This window comes from Geotrypetes seraphini, chromosome 9 (genome assembly GCF_902459505.1).
Source record: "Geotrypetes seraphini chromosome 9, aGeoSer1.1, whole genome shotgun sequence".
In the NCBI taxonomy this organism is placed as follows: domain Eukaryota; kingdom Metazoa; phylum Chordata; class Amphibia; order Gymnophiona; family Dermophiidae; genus Geotrypetes; species Geotrypetes seraphini.
Window position 1 is genome coordinate 56,401,924 of NC_047092.1, and position 20,536 is coordinate 56,422,459.

Here is a 20,536-nt window from a genome sequence, read left to right on the forward strand (position 1 = left end):
CCCCCCCTTGCAATTTAGACAAACTGGAAAAAACCCTGTTAATTATGAGTTTTGAAAATCACAACTTAGACATTTTCCATGGGAAAACATCTATCTTCCACTCTGTGCCACATGAGACATTCTTCTCTTTTGAAAATGAGAGCTGTGGAGGGGCATAATCAAAAATGTGCCTAAGTCTGAGGTTGGACATTTTGTGCAAGTTGTCCACAAAACCTAGCAGGAAAAATGTACAAATATGCCAAACGTCTATCTTTTATTTTTGAAAATGAGCTAGGTACAAGTTTGGGTCCTTAGGATATCTACCTTTTTTGCCCATTTTCAAATATAAAAATGTCCACAAGCAAGTTTTGTAGACAAACCCAACTACCTTGGCTGATCGCAGCACAAGGAATCCCCATCAGCTGAGCTGGTTTCGTGGATTCCAGGCAGCTCAGCCGATGGGAATTCTCCCTGAAAGGATCAGCGGAGCTGCAAAGACCTACACTCTTCCCCCTGACATACCATCCAGAAAGTTGGATTTGATTATCAGCACTTGGACATCTCTGCTATTATTATTTTCTCAGTAACCGCCCCCATGCTTTGGAATTCTATGCCCACCCATTTACGTGAAGAAACGATATTAGATTGATTTAAATAAAAATTAAAAGCATTCCTATAATTGCTCTCGGTTCTAAACCTTTATTACAGATGGGTCCCCTCCTCGTGTATTAACCTTAATTGTTTTTCTGTTCTATTTTGATATGTAGTTCTCCCCCTTTCGTCTGAGTACACCTGTGCGTCTTATCCTAAGTATCCCCTGATTTTATGTATGCCGTTTAGAAACTAGATAAGCAGAATATAAAATTTTAAATAAACTTGGATTAGGATGTCCAAGTGCCAACAGGCAGGTTTTTGGATGTTTTAAAGTTTTGATTGTGAGCCTCATAGCATCTTCTAAATACTTACAGGAATGCACAGGTATTTGCTGGCTAAGCAGCAGGAGCAGCCATTTTACTAAGATACATGCTGATAAAATGAACAGCCTGGAGTTGGAGGCTTCCACTTAGAGTTTTTAGCACTTATATATAGAACACAGAGGTCATGAAATCACCAGTCCTATATGAATTGAGGCTCCATATGTCTTTATAAAATATGCTGCAAAACAGGCACTGGTTTGGTCCTTTACACATATACAACTTTTCATAAAATTACCCTCCATTTTCTCAGCTACTAAATGCCTGATGAAAAGATTTTGGGTCCAAGACAACCCCACTTCATCTCATGTAACTACTTTCAACTCATAAATGGTAAGGATTTGGAACAAAATCCGACTTAAAAAAAAATAAAGGCAATATTAATCAGGTTTATGAACTGTCAGATCTTACCATCAAAACAGAAAAAAAAGAAGAGAGATTTCTTACACAGCAGGTGCCCATTAAAACAGGTGGGATGAAGAAAACGTATAACAAGCAACTGTACTTAACAGACACATTCAACAGGGTCATGCTGTGGGGGAGGGTTCAGGACAGTAGTTTCATTAGCTTCAGCAAATGTTGCTATGGGTACCAGAGAGGTGGCCTTGGTTCACAAATGAAAAGGAGAAAAGTAGAAACTACTGAAAAATTTAAAATAAGTATTAAATAAAATCTACAGATAAATTTAAACATAGCTTTTAAAATGCAGATACCCTCAAGAGTTGTTGCAGACTACACTGTGATTAAGTTTCATCCTTGTAATTTAATTTTAACGCAAGACATACCAGCTTCTAAAATAGGTAATAGGTACAGTTGTTGTTAGGTGCCATCGATTTGTACTCGAGTCCTAGCGACTTGATGAATTGTGGATCTAAAAAGAAATTGGTTTTGTGCTCTTCTGGAAAGGTCCTTCAGCATCATCCCCATGGTTGTTTTCAACGTGTCCAGCCATGTAATTGCAGGTCGCCCTCTTTCGCTTGGTTCTTCCCAAATAATGTCCTTCTCGAGTAATCTCTCTCTTCTGATGGTATGACCAAAATAAGACAGTCGTAACTTCATCATTTGAACTTCAAGTGACATACCCAATCTCTTCCAGAATCGATTTGTTAGTTCTTCTGGCGGTCCACGGCACGCCTAAAATCCTTCTCCAGCACCAAAGTAGAGAATGACAAGGGGACAAATTTGCCCCTGTCCCTACAGGAACTCAATTTCCCTGTCCCCACAAGTTTTGTCACTGTACCTGTTCCTGCAAGTTCTGCCTTAACCGCACAAGCCTCAAACACTTACGATTTTAAAGTGTTTGAGGCTTGTGCAGAAGAGGATGAAACTTGCAGGAACGGGGTAGGGACAGGAAAAGAACTCATGGGGATGGGATGGGAAATTGAGTTCCCGCGGGGATGGGGAAAAATTTGTCCCAGTGTCATTTTCTACACTAAAGCTCAAATGAGTCAATCTTCTTTCTGTCTTGTTTCTCTAGTGTTCAGCTTTCACATCCATAACTGAGAAAATTAGTGCATGGACAAGTCTGATCTTCATTTGGAGCGTTACCTCCTTGCCTTTGAATACTTTGTTGAGCGCTTTCATTGAAGAGAGACTAAGTGCTATTCTGCAGAGTATTTTTTCTCAGGTGGTTGCTTCTTTGTTTACAAAAGAGCCCAGGAGATTGAAACCCTTTATATCTATTCTATCGCCTTCAAGCTCAAAATCTTCATCATTTTCCGTGTTCATGACCTTCGTCTTGTTTATGTTCAGTTCTAATCCCATGCTATGACTTTCAGCTTTGACTTTTCTCAATAGATACATCATGTCTTCTTTGCTGCTAGTGATGAGGGTTGCATTATCTTTATAGCACAGGTTGTTTATATTTACATATACATAGTAGATGCCGGCAGATAAAGACCCGAATGGTCCGTCCAGTCTGCCCAACCTGATTCAATTTAAATTTTTTAAATTTTTTTTCTTAGCTATTTCTGGGCAAGAATCCAAAGCTTTACCCGGTACTGTGCTTGGGTTCCAACTGCCAAAATCTCTGTTAAGACTTACTCCAGCCCATCTACACCCTCCCAGCCATTGAAGCCCTCCCCTGCCCATCCTCCACCAAACGGCCATACACAGACACAGACCGTGCAAGTCTGCCCAGTAACTGGCCTAGTTCAATCTTTAATATTATTTTCTGATTCTAAATCTTCTGTGTTCATCCCATGCTTCTTTGAACTCAAGTCACAGTTTTACTCTCCACCACCTCTCTCGGGAGCGCATTCCAGGCATCCACTACCCTCTCCGTAAAGTAGAATTTCCTAACATTGCCCCTGAATCTACCATCCCTCAACCTCAAATTATGTCCTCTGGTTTTACCATTTTCCTTTCTCTGGAAAAGATTTTGCTCTACGTTAATACCCTTCAAGTATTTGAACGTCTGAATCATATCTCCCCTGTCTCTCCTTTCCTCTAGGGTATACATATTCAGGGCTTCCAGTCTCTCCTCATACGTCTTCTGGCGCAAGCCTCCTATCATTTTCGTCGCCCTCCTCTGGACCGCCTCAAGTCTTCTTACGTCTTTCGCCAGATACGGTCTCCAAAACTGAACACAATACTCCAAGTGGGGCCTCACTTGGAGTATTTCGGCCACCAACTTTGAAACCAACACTTTCTTCTTCACAATTTGCTTTTCTGAAGATGGTTTCACCATAGAGGTTGAACAGGTGACAAGATGCATCCTTGCCCGACGCCACGTTTTATTGAAAACCAATCAGTGCTGCTGTATTCACTTCTCACTGTAGCCTCTTGATTTTCAAATAGGTTCTCTATCAGCTGAGTTATGTGTTTGGGCATTCCCATTTGCACTTGAGTTCTCCATAGTTTATTGTGATCCACACAGTCAAAAGCTTTGCTGTAGTCGATGAAGCAAAGGTATATGGATTTTTGGTATTCTTTGCTCTTTTCCAATATCCATCTAACATTGACAATAATGTCGCTTGTTCCTCGACTTTTTCTGAAACCAGCCTGAACTTCGGGTAGTTCTTGTTCAATGTATGACTGGAGCCTTCGTTATTATTTTCAGCAATATTTTATTGGCGTGTGGGATTAATGCAATTGTTCTGTAGTTGTTACAGTCCTATACTTTGGTATAGGTATGAACAGTGATCTTTTCCAATCGGTTGGCCATGTTTTTTCCTTCAAATCTGTTGACACAGTCGGGTGAGGGCCATGATAGCACCTTCTGAGCCTTTTTTTTATTAATTTAATTGGAATACCATTGATAACAGGTGACATGTTTTTCGATAAAGCTTTACTTTCTGCTATGGCTTCTTTTAAAATATATCTGGTTTTTCTTCGGCTTCAGTTTCCAGTTCAATTTCCCCAATATAATCCTCATTGCCTTGTTTGTATAAAATGTTCGTAAATTCTTTCCTTCTCTTTTTAATGCTTTCTGGATCATTCAATATCATTCCATTGGTGTCTTTAAGCATCCCCATTTGAGACTGGAATTTCTGCTGCAATCTCAATCTCCTGAAAAGCTAATATGGTTTTTCCATTTACATGTTCTAATTAAATTTTCTGACAAATATCCTTGAGATATCGTTCTTTGTCTTGCTGAACTTGACATTGAAACCCTCGGTTCATTTGTGATAATTTTACTTGTCTTCTTTCTTCTGTTACTTTTCTGGTTTCTTCTGAGATCCAAGGTGATTTCTTGGCTTTTTTCCTTCCTTCATCATTAATTACAGTTTTGATGTCATTCCATAACTCTTCAGGCTCTGTATCTCCTGTAACAAGCAAGGCAAACCTGTTTAGTTTTATTCAATTGTCTGATGAGATGTTTTCAATGTTGTATATTGGGAGGTTTCTAATGATCTTTCTTCTTGTGAAGCTTCACTTTGATCTTGCATGTCAAAAGCTCATGGTCACTTCCACAATCAGCTCCTGGTTTAGTTTATGCAGTCAAACAGCAGATTTCCATCTCTGTCCTACTCAGATGTAGTCAATCTGATTTCAATACATACGATTTGGAGAGGTCCATGTGTTCTGGTGGCGTTTGTGTTGGAAATGCATATTCATGATTGACGGTTTGTTTTGCAAAACTGTACTAAGTTATCACCAGCTTCATTTTTTCCTCCTATGCTGTGCTTTCCAACCACTGCATCTTCAGATGTACTTCCTACTTTTGCATTGAAGTCCCCCATAATGATCAGTAGATCTTGTTTCGGTGTTTGATCTATTACATTTTGAAGTTGTTCCTAGAACAATTCTGCATCCTCATCTTCTGCATCTATCGTTTAAGCATATACTTAGATCAAGGTGACAATGATCAGCTTTCCCTGCAGACGGATTGATATGACTATCACTGATAACACTGTACTTTTTAGTACCATCTTTGAAAGCTTAATGAGGATGAATGCTGTGTCATTTTTCCTATGTGTTTCATGAACAGAGTAGCAGATCCAATGCTCGTTTGATAGAAAATGGCTCTGTCCTGTCCATTTGAGCTCACTGATCCCTATCAAAATTGATTTTTTTTTTTTTTTTTTTTGGGGGGGGGGGTTCATTTGATCTATAACAATTTCCAGTTTTCCTTGAGTCATACTTTGTATATTCCATATTCCTATATTGATAATATCTTTACAGCTTCTGATCTCCCTTTTCTGTCCAGCATCATTAGCATCAGGACATCCTGGTGGCTTTGATCCGTCAACACTGAGCATACTCTGGGAAACAGTCAGCTGTTCCCTAATAGTATGGCGAGTGCCTTCTGACCTAGGGGACCATCCTCAAGTCCCCGTGGCACGTCAAGCCTATGTACCATGACTGGAGAATATGTACAGTACAAGTCCAAAAATCCAGATGCAAGAAATCTGGACTACCCAAGAATTCCAACTCTAAAATTATGACATCCAGACTGCATGAAAGCACAGTTACTTACTGTAACAGGTGTTATCCGGAGACAGCAGGCAGTTGGTATTTAGCTCCTGTGTTTTCCTTATGATTTCTTCTCTCTGAGCTTTTATCATTTCTTTTTTCTTGTAGAGTTGATGTATAAATTCATTTCTCAGTTTCTGACTGATGAGTTTGTAGAGTTTTTCTGCATGGTCAGAATTTATAAGTGGTTGCCAAAGGATTTTTGATCTCGAGTCCTTTGGGGATGATGTCCTTCTTGCAGATTGTCAGAAAATAAAGGCGACTGTTCAGTTTGGTTTCTTTTTCTGTAAGTTTGCTCATTTGTCTTCCATCTTGAGTGAAATGGTATGCTGGCCGTGTTAGCTCACTCTTGAAGGTAATATGTAGCAATAAAACAAAAAGGAAAAACAAACAAACCTTTTTTATTGGACTAACAACGTACTGGACTTACTCTTTCCAAAAATACTAGGAATCATGCAATGAAGCTACTAAGTAGTATATTTCGATATAACCCCAAATAAAAAATTAGTGATTACTTATGGCATGATCCCTGACAAGTATATCCATCAAAAGAATCCACTCTTCAAAATTGCAATTCACATTTATTCATACATTCAGTCGTTCAATAATTTACCAATGTACTATATAAGTTCAACATATAATCAAATAAATTCACATAAATTCATTCATACATAGAATACTTTAATAATATCACTGTAATCATCAATTAATACACATATACCCATCATATGTCCCAGAGATTTAAACAACGGAGATATCTTACTCGTGTGATAAGACGGGCGGCTAAACGTGCTACTTATGCTGAATGACAATAGCTTTTTCTTCCTAAGTCCCCTAGAGACAAGCTTCCCTTCTCTCTTTTGTCGTCTCATGTACATAACATTATTGGCCAACATTGGCATTTGTTAAGTTTTCATCCGGTGTTTGGAAGCAAGCCTAGGTTTGCTTTCAAACGCAGTAGAAATTTGGGGGAATGTTTTAAACATCATGCTCATTATTCTATTGATGATGGTGAGATGGGTCATACCCCTTGTGGAAAGTATAGGCACTGTCAATATTCTATGAACACTGAGAGTGTATTAATTCCTAATGTGCATAAACAGTTCAAATTACATCAAAAAACCAATTGCTGTTCCTCTCAGGTAGGGTATGGCATTTTTTTTGTCCTTGTAATAAGCTCTATATTGGGCAGACTAAGAGAGCTATTAAACTTCGTATTGCTCAACATCTCATCTGTATTAGAACCCAGAAAAGTGAAACTCCGTTGGTGGACTATTGGGTTCAGTTTAACCAATCTTTATCTGATTTACACTTCTGTGTCTTTAAGCAGTTTGCTGCCAACACTGGGGGGGATATCTCTCGGCTGCTAACTTATCAGGAGCAACGGTTGATTTTTTCTTAGCGCACTGTGATTCCGGATGGTGTCAATAGAGAGATTGAGTGGCTGGTTTTGCATTAAAGAAAAAATATATATATCTTTTTTAGCTAGTAACGGATTGTCTCCAATTGGTTTATATGAATGATATTTAGCTGTGGCTTTCGTCATCACGTATTTTCTTATTTAATGTGCCGCTCTCTCTCTGTTGTCATTACGTTTGGGCGGTGGCCTTATTCGTGGCTCCTGGTTAAGTCAGCTTCTACTTCCCACCTGGTATGATTGCCTATATTTACGCTTATATTGTTTGTTTTGAGTAAGTTGGTATGATATGTTATGTGTATTGTAGTCAATATGTTTTTGTGCTTTATTTTTCTCCCAGCGTTACTCTTCCTCTTGATAAAGATTAATATCGAAACACGGCTCGTGTTGAGGAGGGAGTTGATTATTTCGGATTATTTCATTGGATTTATGCACTTGCACTTTATCTACTGTGGTGACTTTGGGATCATTTTGCACATGAACGTATGAATTAACAGCTAAGGACTCCAATCTGTTCTTGATATCTTGGTGGATTCAATATTGGAAGATTAACTAGCTGAATTTAAGCTACAGTTTGTCTTTATTCAAGATAAGTGATTATTGAAATGACTGTTGTGAATATGCTAACAGCATGAACGATTGGATTCCTCTGCTTTTTAGATTTTGGATATTTGGGTATATGTGTATTAATTGATGATTACAGTGATATTATTAAAAGTATTCTATGTATGAATGAATTTATGTGAATTTATTTGATTATATCTTGAACTTATATAGTACACTGGTAAATTATTGAACGACTGAATGTATGAATAAATGTGAATTGTAATTTTGAAGAGTGGATTCTTTTGATGGATATACTTGATTTGATTTGAATCCACTGTGCATTTTTGATTGTTGTTTTTCTCTTAGGGATTTTGTTTTGTTTGTATTATGATCCCTGACAAACAACACTCACATAACCCAAATTTCTCAACCTCGGATTATATGCGAGACAACCTTTTTTTCCTCCATTTTGTGGGAGAAGAAGGTTTCCTAGGTTTATATTCAAGTATATACGGTACGATAAGAGACTGGAGGACTTGAATATGTATATGCTGGAAAAAAGAAGAAAGAGAGAGGCGCATACACACACCACCTTAATTATTGAGATGGCTTGGGTAAATCCACTGCTTATTTCTAGGATAAGCAGCAAAAAATCTGTTTTATTCCTTGGGATCTTGCCAGGTACTTGTGACCTGGGTTGGTCATATTGGAAACATGATACTGAGCTTGATCGACCTTCAGTCTGTCCCAGTATGGAAACTCTTATGTTCTTATGAGCTTACTTATTAGTCAGTTCATAGAGCCTGCAGGATATGTTATTTGTGCAAGGATTTTTAACACCATGCTATCGATCCGAGTCAAAGATTTATTGTGCAGGTGCACAATATGAGATTTGTGCTCCATGTGCACGTAGCTGCCTTTGAAGAAACTTACCTATACAACTCGCATTGGTTTTAAATCAGTTCAATTATGGAAGAGACAATTGGATGATATTATTTTTCTTTGAGAAGACACTGAATCTCAATTACATGATTTTGTTAGGTGGTTAAATTCTTTAGATCATAATCTTGAATTTACAATGTCCCATAGTAGACAACAGTTGGATTTTTTGGATGTCCGATTATGCAAGCTAATGGAAGATTACCGATATTCACTTCTTTATATCATAAGGATGTAGCCAATAACACCTTGCTATACTTTCAGCGTTTCCATCCATATAGTTTGAAGATGAGCTTACCTGTTAATGTTCTTCATATGAGGTTTAAATCCAAGCTATTGATTTGAATCAACAGTTTATTGAGCAGGTATATCCTTCTTCAGCTATTCGGAAGGCTCGTCTATGAGCTTAGGGCTCCTTTTACAAAGCCACGGTAGAGGTTTCTACCGTGGGCCAGCAAGGTAAATTCTCCGACACTCATAGGAATTCTATAGGAAAAATATTTTTAATTTTCAATTTAGTGATTGAAATATGTCAATTTTGATAATTTACATCTTTTTATATTTTGGACTATTCAGGAAGAAATGCATTTCTTTCTATTTCTCTTGTGGTGTACTGTGTGCAGAGTCTGGCATATTAGGGTTTCATTTGTGTACAATAGTATTTTCGGTTTGTGGGTTTGTATTTGAAAATATTTGTTTCTGTTTTCTGCATGTGTGACTGAGTCCAGGTGTTCTGGTGGGGATAGAAGTCCAGAAACTTTGGTTGGGGTCGTGGCCCCAAGTATGAAAATATCTGTCAGGTCTCCTTCAGCTTTTTTGGATTCGATACAGCCCCAAATGAAAAATTAGTGATTACACTCACATAAACCAAATTTCTTAACCTCGGATTATATGCGAGACAACCTTTTTTTCCTCCTTTTTGGGGGAAAAGAAGGTTACCTAGGTTTATATTCAAGTATATACGGTATGATAAGAGACTGGAGGACTTGAATATGTATATGCTAGAAAAAAGAAGAAAGAGAGACAGAGAGAGTGGTAATATGATACTAATCTTTAAGAACTTGAAAGGTATTAATATTCAAACAAATCTCTTTTAGAGACATTGGGAAGTTGAACTAGAGGACATAAATGGAGGTTGCAGGGAGACAGACTCAGAAGTAACGTCAATTTTCCACAGAGAGATTGGTGGACGCTTGGAACACCATTCCGATAGAGGTGGTAGAATCCAAAACTGTGAACGAATTCAAAAATGTGTGGAGTAGACATATGGAATGCTTAAATAGAAAAGATGGAAACGTAACATAGCTGTTAAGGTGTTCTTGGACAAAAATAGTGGGAGCTGAAGCCAATGCTGGGCAGACTTGTATGACCTATGTCCCACCTGTGATGAGGGACAGATGAAGATTCGACAACTCCAGTGTGTTGGACCATTTTGTTGTCACATACTGTGAGTGGGGAAACTGTGCAACTTAATCTTGACTGCAAGTTGAATGCTGTCAGCAAAACACCATATATCATCCCCATCATGTTTGGCTGCCTACATAGTTGGCATGGTGGTGACTTCATAATCAGCATTTAAACATAGTGACCAGGGCCTACATGGAGTGGTAGGTGAGGCTTTGGTCACCTTGGGAAAACTGGATAGATCATGAGGGTCTTTTTCTACTGTCATTTACTGTGTTACTTCAAATATTGTTTTTGTTGCAATACTTATCTTAGTGAATATCACAAAAATGAAATATTCAGCAAAACAGCTCAGAGACAGAAGAGTGCAAAACAATTGTGATGGATGAATTTCATTAGTATTCCACAGATAAGAAAAGAAAAACAATCTGTGATAGAAATAAACATTGAACTGGCTAAAGCAGTGATTCTTAAACCTGTCCTGGGGGACCCCGAGCCAGTCGGTTTTCAAGATATCCCTAATGAATATGCATGAGTGAGATTTGCCTATAAAGCAGGTAGTATGCATGCAGCTTTCTCTCATGCATATTCATTAGGGATATCTTGAAAATTCGACTGACAGGGAGGTCTCCCAGGACAGGTTTAAAAACCACTGGACTAAAGGGAATGAGATGTCAGAAAGTATTTTATTGGAAAAGAGAAAATCTGCATTGGAAAGCAAAGCAGAACTGGCTAAAGCAAGAAAGTCATCAGAAAGCAGAAATTAAGTACTATCGACAGAAATGATGGTAGAAATCACTCCTTCAACTAGCCAGAATCAAACTACAAAGGAGAGGAAATTCAAAATAGACTATGATACAAGGAATTTAAATGGTGAAAATTTGATCAGAGTAAAGGGTATAGAGAGTTGTGAGGACCCTTTCAAACTGGAGACAGTTAAAAAACAAAACACCTGAAAGCAAATTGAGCTTTGGAAATACATAACAGCTAAGAATGCACTTTGTGTCTCCAGAAGCTACACTCTTGGCCATATACATGGAAAAAAAAAGGATAACAAATGTTTGCCCATAGGAAAGCACTATTCAATACTGCTTATTATATTGCAAAGAACAAGCCATTGTCTGATTTTGATAAATTATTGGCACTGATTAGTAAACTAGGGTCCTCTTTTACTAAGGTGTGCTAACCAATTAGTTTACGGGCGCTAAATGTGACTCTGTATATGGCGAGTTTCTCTTATAGAACTACATTAAGCACCATTCTGGTTGGCGCCAATTTTTTTAGGCGCCCTTAAGTAGAATTACGAGGTTTATGCACTCAAAATGTATCTTCAAGCCTTCTCTCACACATTTAACAATAAGCCAAATAAAACATCAAATACTGTACTACTTACACTCCATGAGAGTCACGGGTACTTTAGTTCCTCACTGAAGAAGTCTCTTCAGAGTGACCTACATCAATATTTTCCCCTTCTCAGGTATAAGGAGAGACCAAAAAGGACTCGACATCACTCTAAGAGCCGGCCCACAAAGGTGGAATAAACTTCCTCAATTTATTAGATCAGAAAAAAATATTTCAACATTTAAAAAACTTTTAAAAACATATTTATTTAATGATGCCTTCGACCTTCAGTAGTTTTTTTTTTTTTTTTTTAACGATTTATGAACTGGTTTTATTGTTATAGAAGCTAACGAAGTTTGCTTGAGCCATTTTGTTCTATCTTTTTACCCTACCTTTTGTACTTTCCCTTTTTTCTTATATAACCCGAAATTGTAACTTTTTAATTTTCCCTTGCCCCTCAAGTATGTTTTAAATGTTTTTATTTTATGTCATGTAATTAATTATTATGTTAAGTTTCTTATCTCTTTTTATTATTATATGTACATCGCTTAGTAATTGTTATAGGCGATCCATCAAAAGATTGAATAAACTTGAAACTTGAAACTTCATTAATTTGTTGCGACTCCGGTTCATGCCTGATAAAATACTGAAATCATCCTCCAACCAGAACACCTGAGCATGAACTCCCAGCCTATAATTGGAAAGGCTTAGCCCCTATCAAGGCTATCATCTCTTTCAATCTTTCTTCCTGAAGCCTGAAAAAGGCTAACACTTTCTTGTAAGAGAAGATAAACTATTACTACTACCGCTTACTTCTGTATGCAACCACATAGAACAAAATCCCTGCTCAAAAGAGCTTACAATAATCTGTCTTGAATAGACTAGGAAAATAATAGAAATTAGCTTGCCAAAACATTTATTCCAATAAGTGTTTGCATATTTTGCTCACTCTCAAATACCGACCTTATATATTTTGGGGAAAACTGTATCTGTATTTATGCAAAAAAAAAAAAAAAAAAAATGTATATATATATATATATATATATATACACACACACACACACATATATATATATATATACATATATATATATATACACATACATATACATACACATACACACATACTCACAGTATATACAGTCAAACCTTGGTTTTCGAGTAATGCGGTTTGCGAGATGAGCAAAACACTCGAGCAAATTTTAACTCGCAAACCGAACGTTGACTGCCGCTGATCTTCTATGCTGGGCTGCTGCGGGGCCTTGAGCATCTGTGCATGCTTAAGGCCTTCTGGCACCAGCATAGAGCATCAGAGGCGAGTCCTACCCAAAGATGTTCAGCACAAACAACGGTAGCTGCCCCTCCATCTGGCTTGTCCTGCTGCCGGGGTGTCCAGGAGAGAACGCTGTGTGCTCGAGCTTGGGTGGGGCTGTTAGTCTGTATGAGACGGGGAGAATCACAATGCGCTGTATGCACCCTCTCTTCCTCTGCACTACCTCTTCATATCTTGCCAGGTGTTGCTGGAGGTAAGGGTTTGGGGGTGGGTAGTGGGGGGAAAGAAGCCGGGGAGGGGTGGAAATGAGTAGCGCCAGTGGTCCAATGGTATACCGGACAGGAGCAAGCTTTTTGCGATCTTGCCCTGTGTTGAGCCCCTCCCTGAATGGCCATCTTGAGTTCTTGCGGCCCAGAGATATACCAGGCATGAGCGAGCTATCCTCGCTCCTGCCCGGTGCTAAGCCGCTCACTGAATGGCTGCTGCAAGTTCTCGTGGGCCTCGTGAGAACTTACGGCAGCCATTCAGTGAGCGGCTCAGCTACTTTCAAAATTACCTTAGAGAATTCATTTTAAACACTTGTAGCCCGCATATCAAATATCTATGTGGATAACAACAATATGTACATAATTACAAATTTAGGTGCCTATACTCAATTTTTCAGACGTGTGTAAATGGAAATGTCTTCCCAGCCCTCTGTGCAGACTATCTACCTGTGATTAAAGTACTATTTTACTTGAGGAAATGCTTTTGAAAATTACATTCCCTTCTTGTTATAGCTGGTCTATTTTTAGCCAGCTTGAATTTAGCAGGCTAAGTCAATTTTAAGCGCTAGCCAGCTAAGATTGAGCTGGCCAAAAATAGACTGGATATTCAATGGCAGTTACCGAAAATGGCCTTACATTGAATATCGGTGATCTGTGCTGAATGTGAGAGTTAGCCGGCTTGCCTCTCACATTCTTTATTATTGTCCCCACAGTTCAAAATGCATTAAATTAGGAGATTGTTTCATTGATCTATGTAGAGAATGACACAGGGACAAATTTTCCCCATTCCCATGGGATCTCTCTATCCCCGTCCCATTCCTGCAAGCTCTGTCCTCATCTGCACAAGCCTTGAACACTTTAAAATCACAAGTATTTGAGGTCTGTGCGGTTAAAACAGAGCTTGCAGGAATGGGATAGGGACAGAACTCATGGGGATATTTAGATCCTGTGGGGAAGGGAACACATTTTCCCCATGTCATTCTCTGAATATTTTTAGAATATGTCTATAATAGATTTTTAGTGATGAAAGTTTAAAGTAATTATGAATAAGAGGCCTAAAAGGCTTGTGTATGAGTTGTCACACCCTTTGCTACAGCAAACTTAGATTAGTTCTATAATCCAAAAATGCCTTGACAAGGCCCACTATTAGTTAAAAGGGTTAACTGAAAAGTAATGAAACTCCCTCTGTTTTTCATTCTATAAAGTAGACATAGCAATACTGTACTGGTTCTCATGAAGTTCATACATCAACGTTTCTGAACCAGCAGCCAGACTGCCGCAGTCTTTATTTATGGGGCACAGTGAGAGGAAGAACTTTATATGTTTTGTCATGGCACATGAGGAAGATGCGTCTGTGAGAGTACGCCAGAGATGAGATTTCATTAAGTGCCAATTTTCAGAAACAAAATTCTATGTTTTTTGACATTGTTTCAGATCAATTGACTGAACTTTAGCAGTGTCATTCTCTTCTTGGTTGGGCTGAGAACCTTTCAGCATCCCCTCGTATGTCTGTGTCCAGGATCCAGAATAAGGAATTCTACACTGATTTGCACATTGAAGGCTCTATTAAATAGTTTGGCCAGACAGAGAATGCAAGTGTTGCTTATGGTGGATGCGGCAGGGAGCCACTAAATGGTTCATTAAAAAGTCATTCATAAATAAGGCCCTCACTGACATATATTACTTGCAGAAAAGTTGTCTTTCCGCTCATACACGGAAGTTTATTTAATGTAAGCCCAATATTTGTCCTACAGAAACGTTAACCATTCCCCTCCAGTCCTCAGTACAAGTCTATAGTAACATACATCAACAAAGCATGATGTAGACCAGTGGTCCCCAAATCTATCCTGGGGGGAACCCAAGTTTTTAGGATATCCACAATGAATATTCATGAGGGAGATTTGCATGTACCCCCTCCACTGTTTGTAAATGAATCCTGAAAACATGACCCAGCACATGTTTGGGACCTACTAATGAAGAAGAGAGGAGTGGCCTAGTAGTTAGAGCTGCTGCCTCAGCCCCCTAAGGTTGTGAGTTTGATCCCATGATCCCAGCCTGCTCCTTGTGACTGAGAAAGTCACTTAATCCTCCATTGCCTTGGGTACCATAGTTAGATTTTGAGCCTGGCAGGACAGAATTGAGACAGAATTTAAATAGAAATATATACAAAAAGACCTAAAAAGTAAGAGCAGGAACAGGGTTAGGAGATTGGGTAAAAACTGAAAATATCCCTTTTCCTTGGAGTTCAGGTTTTTTTTAATGTCTGGAAATAGGGTAATTGAACTTAAGGTGCTGAAGTCATTTTGCTCTAAGAGGCTAACTGATGTATTATATCACTAGGGAAGGTTGCCATGGCATTATTTATTTATATGCTTGTATTAATTGTTTTAGCTCTTGTTTACCACTCTGGTCATCCGTCCATAAAAACCTGTAAATAATAAATCAAATAAACACATGGGATGAGAATGACATGCTGCAGCTAAATATGTAAATTTACAGGGTTTTGCACTCACTTGGGACAAACACATTCTTGGCCATCAGGCCAAAAAGTGGTGATGAGCTGAGGCCAAACAGCAGAAGCATCTTCAGCCTTAATAGTGGGTGGGGGAGTAGGGAGAGGATTGATTGTCTGTTGAGAAAATATGGGTTCTAAGGGTGAGAGGAAGGAGTACAAAAAGAGAAAAAAAAAAAGCAGAAGGGAGAAGTGATGAGAGCAAGAAGGAAGCAAGGTGTAAATTAGAAAACAGTGAGAGGGAAGGGTTGGGCAAGGTGATAGGAACACTGGTAAGTGCACTTACCATGTAATCCTCCTTTCACCAATGAAAACAAATTATTGATAGAGACAGGTCAGAATACAGCAAGATTTCTTCATCCCCAGCGAGTGAGTCCTGTGTTGCTTACTCAAAATAATGGTACAGAAACCAAAAAGAAGACACGTGGACAAACTGGATAGGTGTCAACGAGTCTTCATCCAGAGTTACTTATGCTACTTTTCCAATCATACATTATACTATGTATGTTTAATCTATAACCTGTTCTGAGCTCTTTTTGGACAACGGGATAGAAAACGAATTAAATAAATAAATTTACTACTGGAAAATAAAGTTTGATATCAGTCCTATTCATGTCGTTTCTACATAGAACTACCTGGGAGAATAAAATGAACTAACTCCTGATTACAAATTCCATCACTATTTATTATTTCTCTTAGAGGAAGCACAAACATCAGAGCTTAGGCTTTAAAATCAGACAGTAGAATACATTAATAAAACTCACCTTTCCCTGCCTCTCCCAAGCACATAACAGAAGCCATACTCCCTGTTTTACCTCTTCCCTAACGTGTCATCATCTGCTAATCAGAAACAGCCTGATAACGTCATTTTTGCACGCCTTCCCTCGCTGAGGATGTCGGGACTTGTAGTAGTCCGGGGCAACACGTCTTAGTCGTCAGAAAACATTGCTACACAGAATGGTGGGATACCGTAAATCTTTCCGTTTTTCGATTATGCGCCGGGATTGCACCTGTTCCCATTTTACCTCTAAGGAGTTGTAGCTTCTCGCCTATTTTAAGCGTTTAACTTTAAAGGAAGGACTTCGTTTCCCGACGTGCACTACGGCTCCTCTGACTAGACAGGGAAGAACTGAACAATGAGTGAGGCAAGGGGTGGAGCGCTTCTGTTTTGGGGCTTGGACGTAGAGAACGGCGAGGACGTAGTGGCGCGTGCTTGAGGTTCAGGCGAAAGCGCGTGCTAGGATTATAGCTTGGTGCCGCGCGCATAATCTGCCACCGTCAGTTTGGTTGCAGAGCGCGAGACCCTTACGGCACACGGGCGCGCGTGGACAGAAGCTCGTTCGCTGCCTACTAGCGCCGCCGCACTCCGGTTGTTGTGGGGGATTTTTGTGTTGTATTCAGACTGCTTGAACAACCGGGGGGAGGGCGGATACCCCAACATCCGTCACGCCTTAAAAGATGTGGATACCTACAGAACACGAGAAATACGGCGTTGGTGAGTTGGCTCCTTAACTTTGCACTCCTTTTGCGTTTATAGTTATTTATTACCATTGCAAGTAAGTGTTATGCATACAATACCATGAAAGCAAGCAAGCATTGCATCCGGCTTTTCTGTGCTGAGTTGTGGAAGTAACAGCTGCAGCTCGGACATGTGTCAACATGAAAGGAGATGGGGAGACTGGAGCGCTGCAGTGATTTCTAGCAGGGGACGCCCGGGGGAGGAGAGAAGGGAGGATAGCGGGTTAGGGTTGGAAGACTAAAACTGGCTTGGAGGATTTGTTTGCAATGTCTTAGGGGGGCGGTTATTATTCTTCGGGTCGGAATTAATGGCCCCGGCCAGTACAGGGTCTGTTTTCTAGTGCTTCAGGACATATTGTGACAGCAGTAGTGGGGTAGTTTACGAGCCGCTGCGGATCTGCTGTGTGACGAGCGGGATAAGAGCCAGTCTTCGCCTCTTGGCTGGGAAGTTGTGGTACCTGCCTGCTGGGGGGGGGGGGGGGAGGCTGGCTATGGGAAGAAGGCTCCGGGGCTAAGAGAGAAACTGAAGCCCAGTGGTGAAGAACTAAAGTTTGAATCAAACGGACCCGCTCCTTTATGTGGAGAGGTTTTAATCTTCCCCACCAAGGGACTGGAAGCAAATTATAATCCTTTCATCGGGGGGCGATGCCTACGACTCTGGAGCATGCAGGATTATACTTGGAGCTGACAGCAGCCAGTCTAGAGTCAGCTTCGCGCTTTTAATTGGATACTTATCGATCGGTAGTTGGTTTTGTGTTTTTGGTTTTTTTTTTTTCGCGGTTGGGGGGGGGGGGGGCTGGGGCTGGGTCTGGGTCGTTGGAGTCTTGTCTCTTTTTATTTTTGGTGTGAATGCTTAGTATCTGTTTTCTGCACGCGGTTGGTTATGTTGAAGCTTGGGGAAGCTGCTGAATGGTTTCTTTCAGGCGATTGAAGAGACCCATTGTACACTCTGACACCACTTATGAAGAGAGACTAATATTTGGATGCGCTCTTGGTTAAGCATAGAAAACAATAGCTAGATTGCTTGGCATACATTAAGTGGAAATCAGGACATGCGGATTCTGACTTGTTTTGGATTTCAGTTCACTCCTATTGTCTACTCAGATTCCGTTTATATTTTGATTTTTTTTTTGCCGAGAATTATGATTTTAGTGCCTGATCCCGTTTCTGTTCCCTCTGTATTGTATGCAGAATAGATGATGCCCTCTGCTTAACAGAAAAGCTGCCCTATTCTTCGCAAATGTAGCGACCAGATGTTGCTGCCTTCCAAGTGCTGAATTATAAACGTCATCGATAGGGTTTAGTTTCCTGATTTTCTGTATAGACTATGTCACAGCTGGGATGTCGGCATCACTTACTTCCCGTTTTTGTTAACTTGCTGTGTTGAACCGAGTTTTAAATTCAGGATGGAATTTCATGGGGGTATCTAACAAGTCTCAGCAGTACTCCACAAATAAATTCTTTCCAGCGTTTACGCTCCCCCCCCCTATTCCCAGGGTGTTTGTTGAAGTTCTGTGCTTAATGTTTTTGGTACTTATGATGCATATTCAGAATAGTTGCAGAATATTTATGTCATCCATTATCCAACTATATTTGTTAAGCGAACTTAAATGATTTGGAGAGTGACTTTTTTTTATAGATATGTTGGATGATTAAAGGATATTTATGGGTACAGCTTTCTAGGACCATAGGTGATACTATTTAATGAGGCCAGATTTAGTACTGGAAAGGTTTTAATGAGAAGAAATATGCAGGTGTATGAGAAGCTTTAACCTAGAGCACTTTACCAGCTATGGTTTTCATGCAATGGTAATTGTTTCTTTAACAGTATTGACAATACGTTTCTTTTGATCAGATAAACAAAGTTAACATTATTATCAAATAGAAAATACTTTAAAACATTTTCAAAGAGGTGAATAAAACATATAACAAAGGCAATAAAATTCAAATTGTAAGACTTGGATGGTCTTTCTTCTCTTCCCTGGATTCTCTTAAGTTAAATTGCAGGCATGGTATAGTCTTTGCAGCAGTAGTTATCACATGATATATTGGTGTACATATAGTAAAAGCATGTTACAAAAACTGTTAAAAGTGCCAGCATGTTAAACAAAAGTGAGGTAAATTGCAGCTGGGTTAAGGACTTATTTTAAACCAGTTCTCTCAAAGTTTTTTAGCTCCAGCACACTAAACGTAGCAAATGTTTTTCGTGGCACATTATAATTGAAATGATAAAATTGCAAAACCGACAAAAAATTAAATTTGAGAGCTATTTAAGCTATGTATGGGTAATTGTAACAACAGTGAAACTAAAATAGATAGAATAGAATTGCTAATCAGTGCGATGGATGTGCTTGTTTTTGAGCGCAATTAATTCAAAATGCAGCTTGATAGTTGACAGGCAAACATGTATTTCATCATCCACCATCTGCAGTCATTCTCTTTTTTAAAAATTTAATTTCTGTCAGTGCTGAAAAAAATCCAAGTTCGCAAAGATTAGAAGATCTAAATGGTAACAAAGCATTGATTGCTTTGTTGCTCAAGTTAGGATAACTACTGTTTTCAAGAACCAATTCATCAAAGAATGATGCTTGTCTGGGTGGTTGTATCATTACACATACAGATGCTCATAACATTGACAGACTCTTGTGTATGTAATGTACATGTTATGTATTCTAGTGTATATTTATGAAGGGAACTTCTTAAAATAAAGTAAAATTCTGGAATCTCTCATGGCACAACCGGAATCTCTTTGGGGCACACAGTTTGAGAAACTGGTCTAAACAATGTTGAAGTGAGAAATGCAGTTCTCCTCCGCCCATAAGCACATAAGCAGTGCCTCTGCTGGGTCAGACCAGAGGTCCATCGTGCCCAGCAGTCTGCTCATACGGCAGCCCAATAGGTCCAGGACCTGTATAGTAATCCTCTATCTATATCTTATCTAATCCCTTCTTGAACCCCAATACCGTACACTGTCCTATTACACCCTCTGGAAGCGCATTCCAGGTGTCCATCACCCTTTGAGTGAAAAAGAATTTCCTAGCATTGGTTCTGAATCTGTCCCCTCTTAATTTTTCTGAATGCCCTCTCGTTCTTGTAGTTATCAAAAGTTTGAAGAATCTGTCCCTCTCCACTTTCTCTATGCCCTTCATGATCTTGTAAGTCTCTATCATGTCCCCTCTAAGTCTCCTCTTTTATAGGGAAAAGAGCCCCAGTTTCTCTAATCTTTCAGCATATGAAAGGTTTTTCATACCTTTTATCAAATGTGTCGCTCTTTTCTGAACCCTCTCAAGTATCGCCATATCCTTCTTAAGGTATGGCAACCAATATTGGACGCAGTACTCCAGATACGGGCGCACCATCGCCCGATACAACGGCAGGATAACTGGTTGTAATACCTTTCTGCGCACTGTGCCAACGGCTTCATTGTCTTGTCCACTATTACCCCCAAGT

The 20,536-nt window shown here is 39.4% G+C and overlaps 2 protein-coding genes across 8 annotated transcripts in view; one reads left to right on the forward strand and one right to left on the reverse strand.

The window, feature by feature from the left end:
* Positions 1-16,698, reverse strand: part of ZNF277 (zinc finger protein 277) — a 108,212-nt gene extending 91,514 nt beyond the window's left edge. The window contains exons 1-2 of one of the 5 annotated variants that reach the window (XM_033958358.1): positions 16,333-16,523; positions 5,875-6,218 (exon numbers count right to left, since the gene is read on the reverse strand). In XM_033958358.1, coding sequence (XP_033814249.1) covers positions 5,875-5,962 — 88 coding nt within the window. In that variant the 5' untranslated portion in view covers positions 5,963-6,218; positions 16,333-16,523. Of the gene's footprint in view, positions 1-5,874; positions 6,219-9,070; positions 9,242-16,332; positions 16,524-16,593 lie in introns of those variants that run through there. The other 4 variants (XM_033958359.1, XM_033958362.1, XM_033958360.1 and 1 more) reach the window with 4 other exon arrangements.
* Positions 16,699-16,740: 42 nt separating this feature from the next.
* Positions 16,741-20,536, forward strand: part of DOCK4 (dedicator of cytokinesis 4) — a 650,492-nt gene continuing 646,696 nt past the window's right edge. For all 3 annotated transcript variants that reach the window (XM_033958349.1, XM_033958350.1, XM_033958353.1), the window contains exon 1: positions 16,741-17,063. In XM_033958349.1, coding sequence (XP_033814240.1) covers positions 17,027-17,063 — 37 coding nt within the window. In that variant the 5' untranslated portion in view covers positions 16,741-17,026. The remainder of the gene's footprint in view (positions 17,064-20,536) is intronic.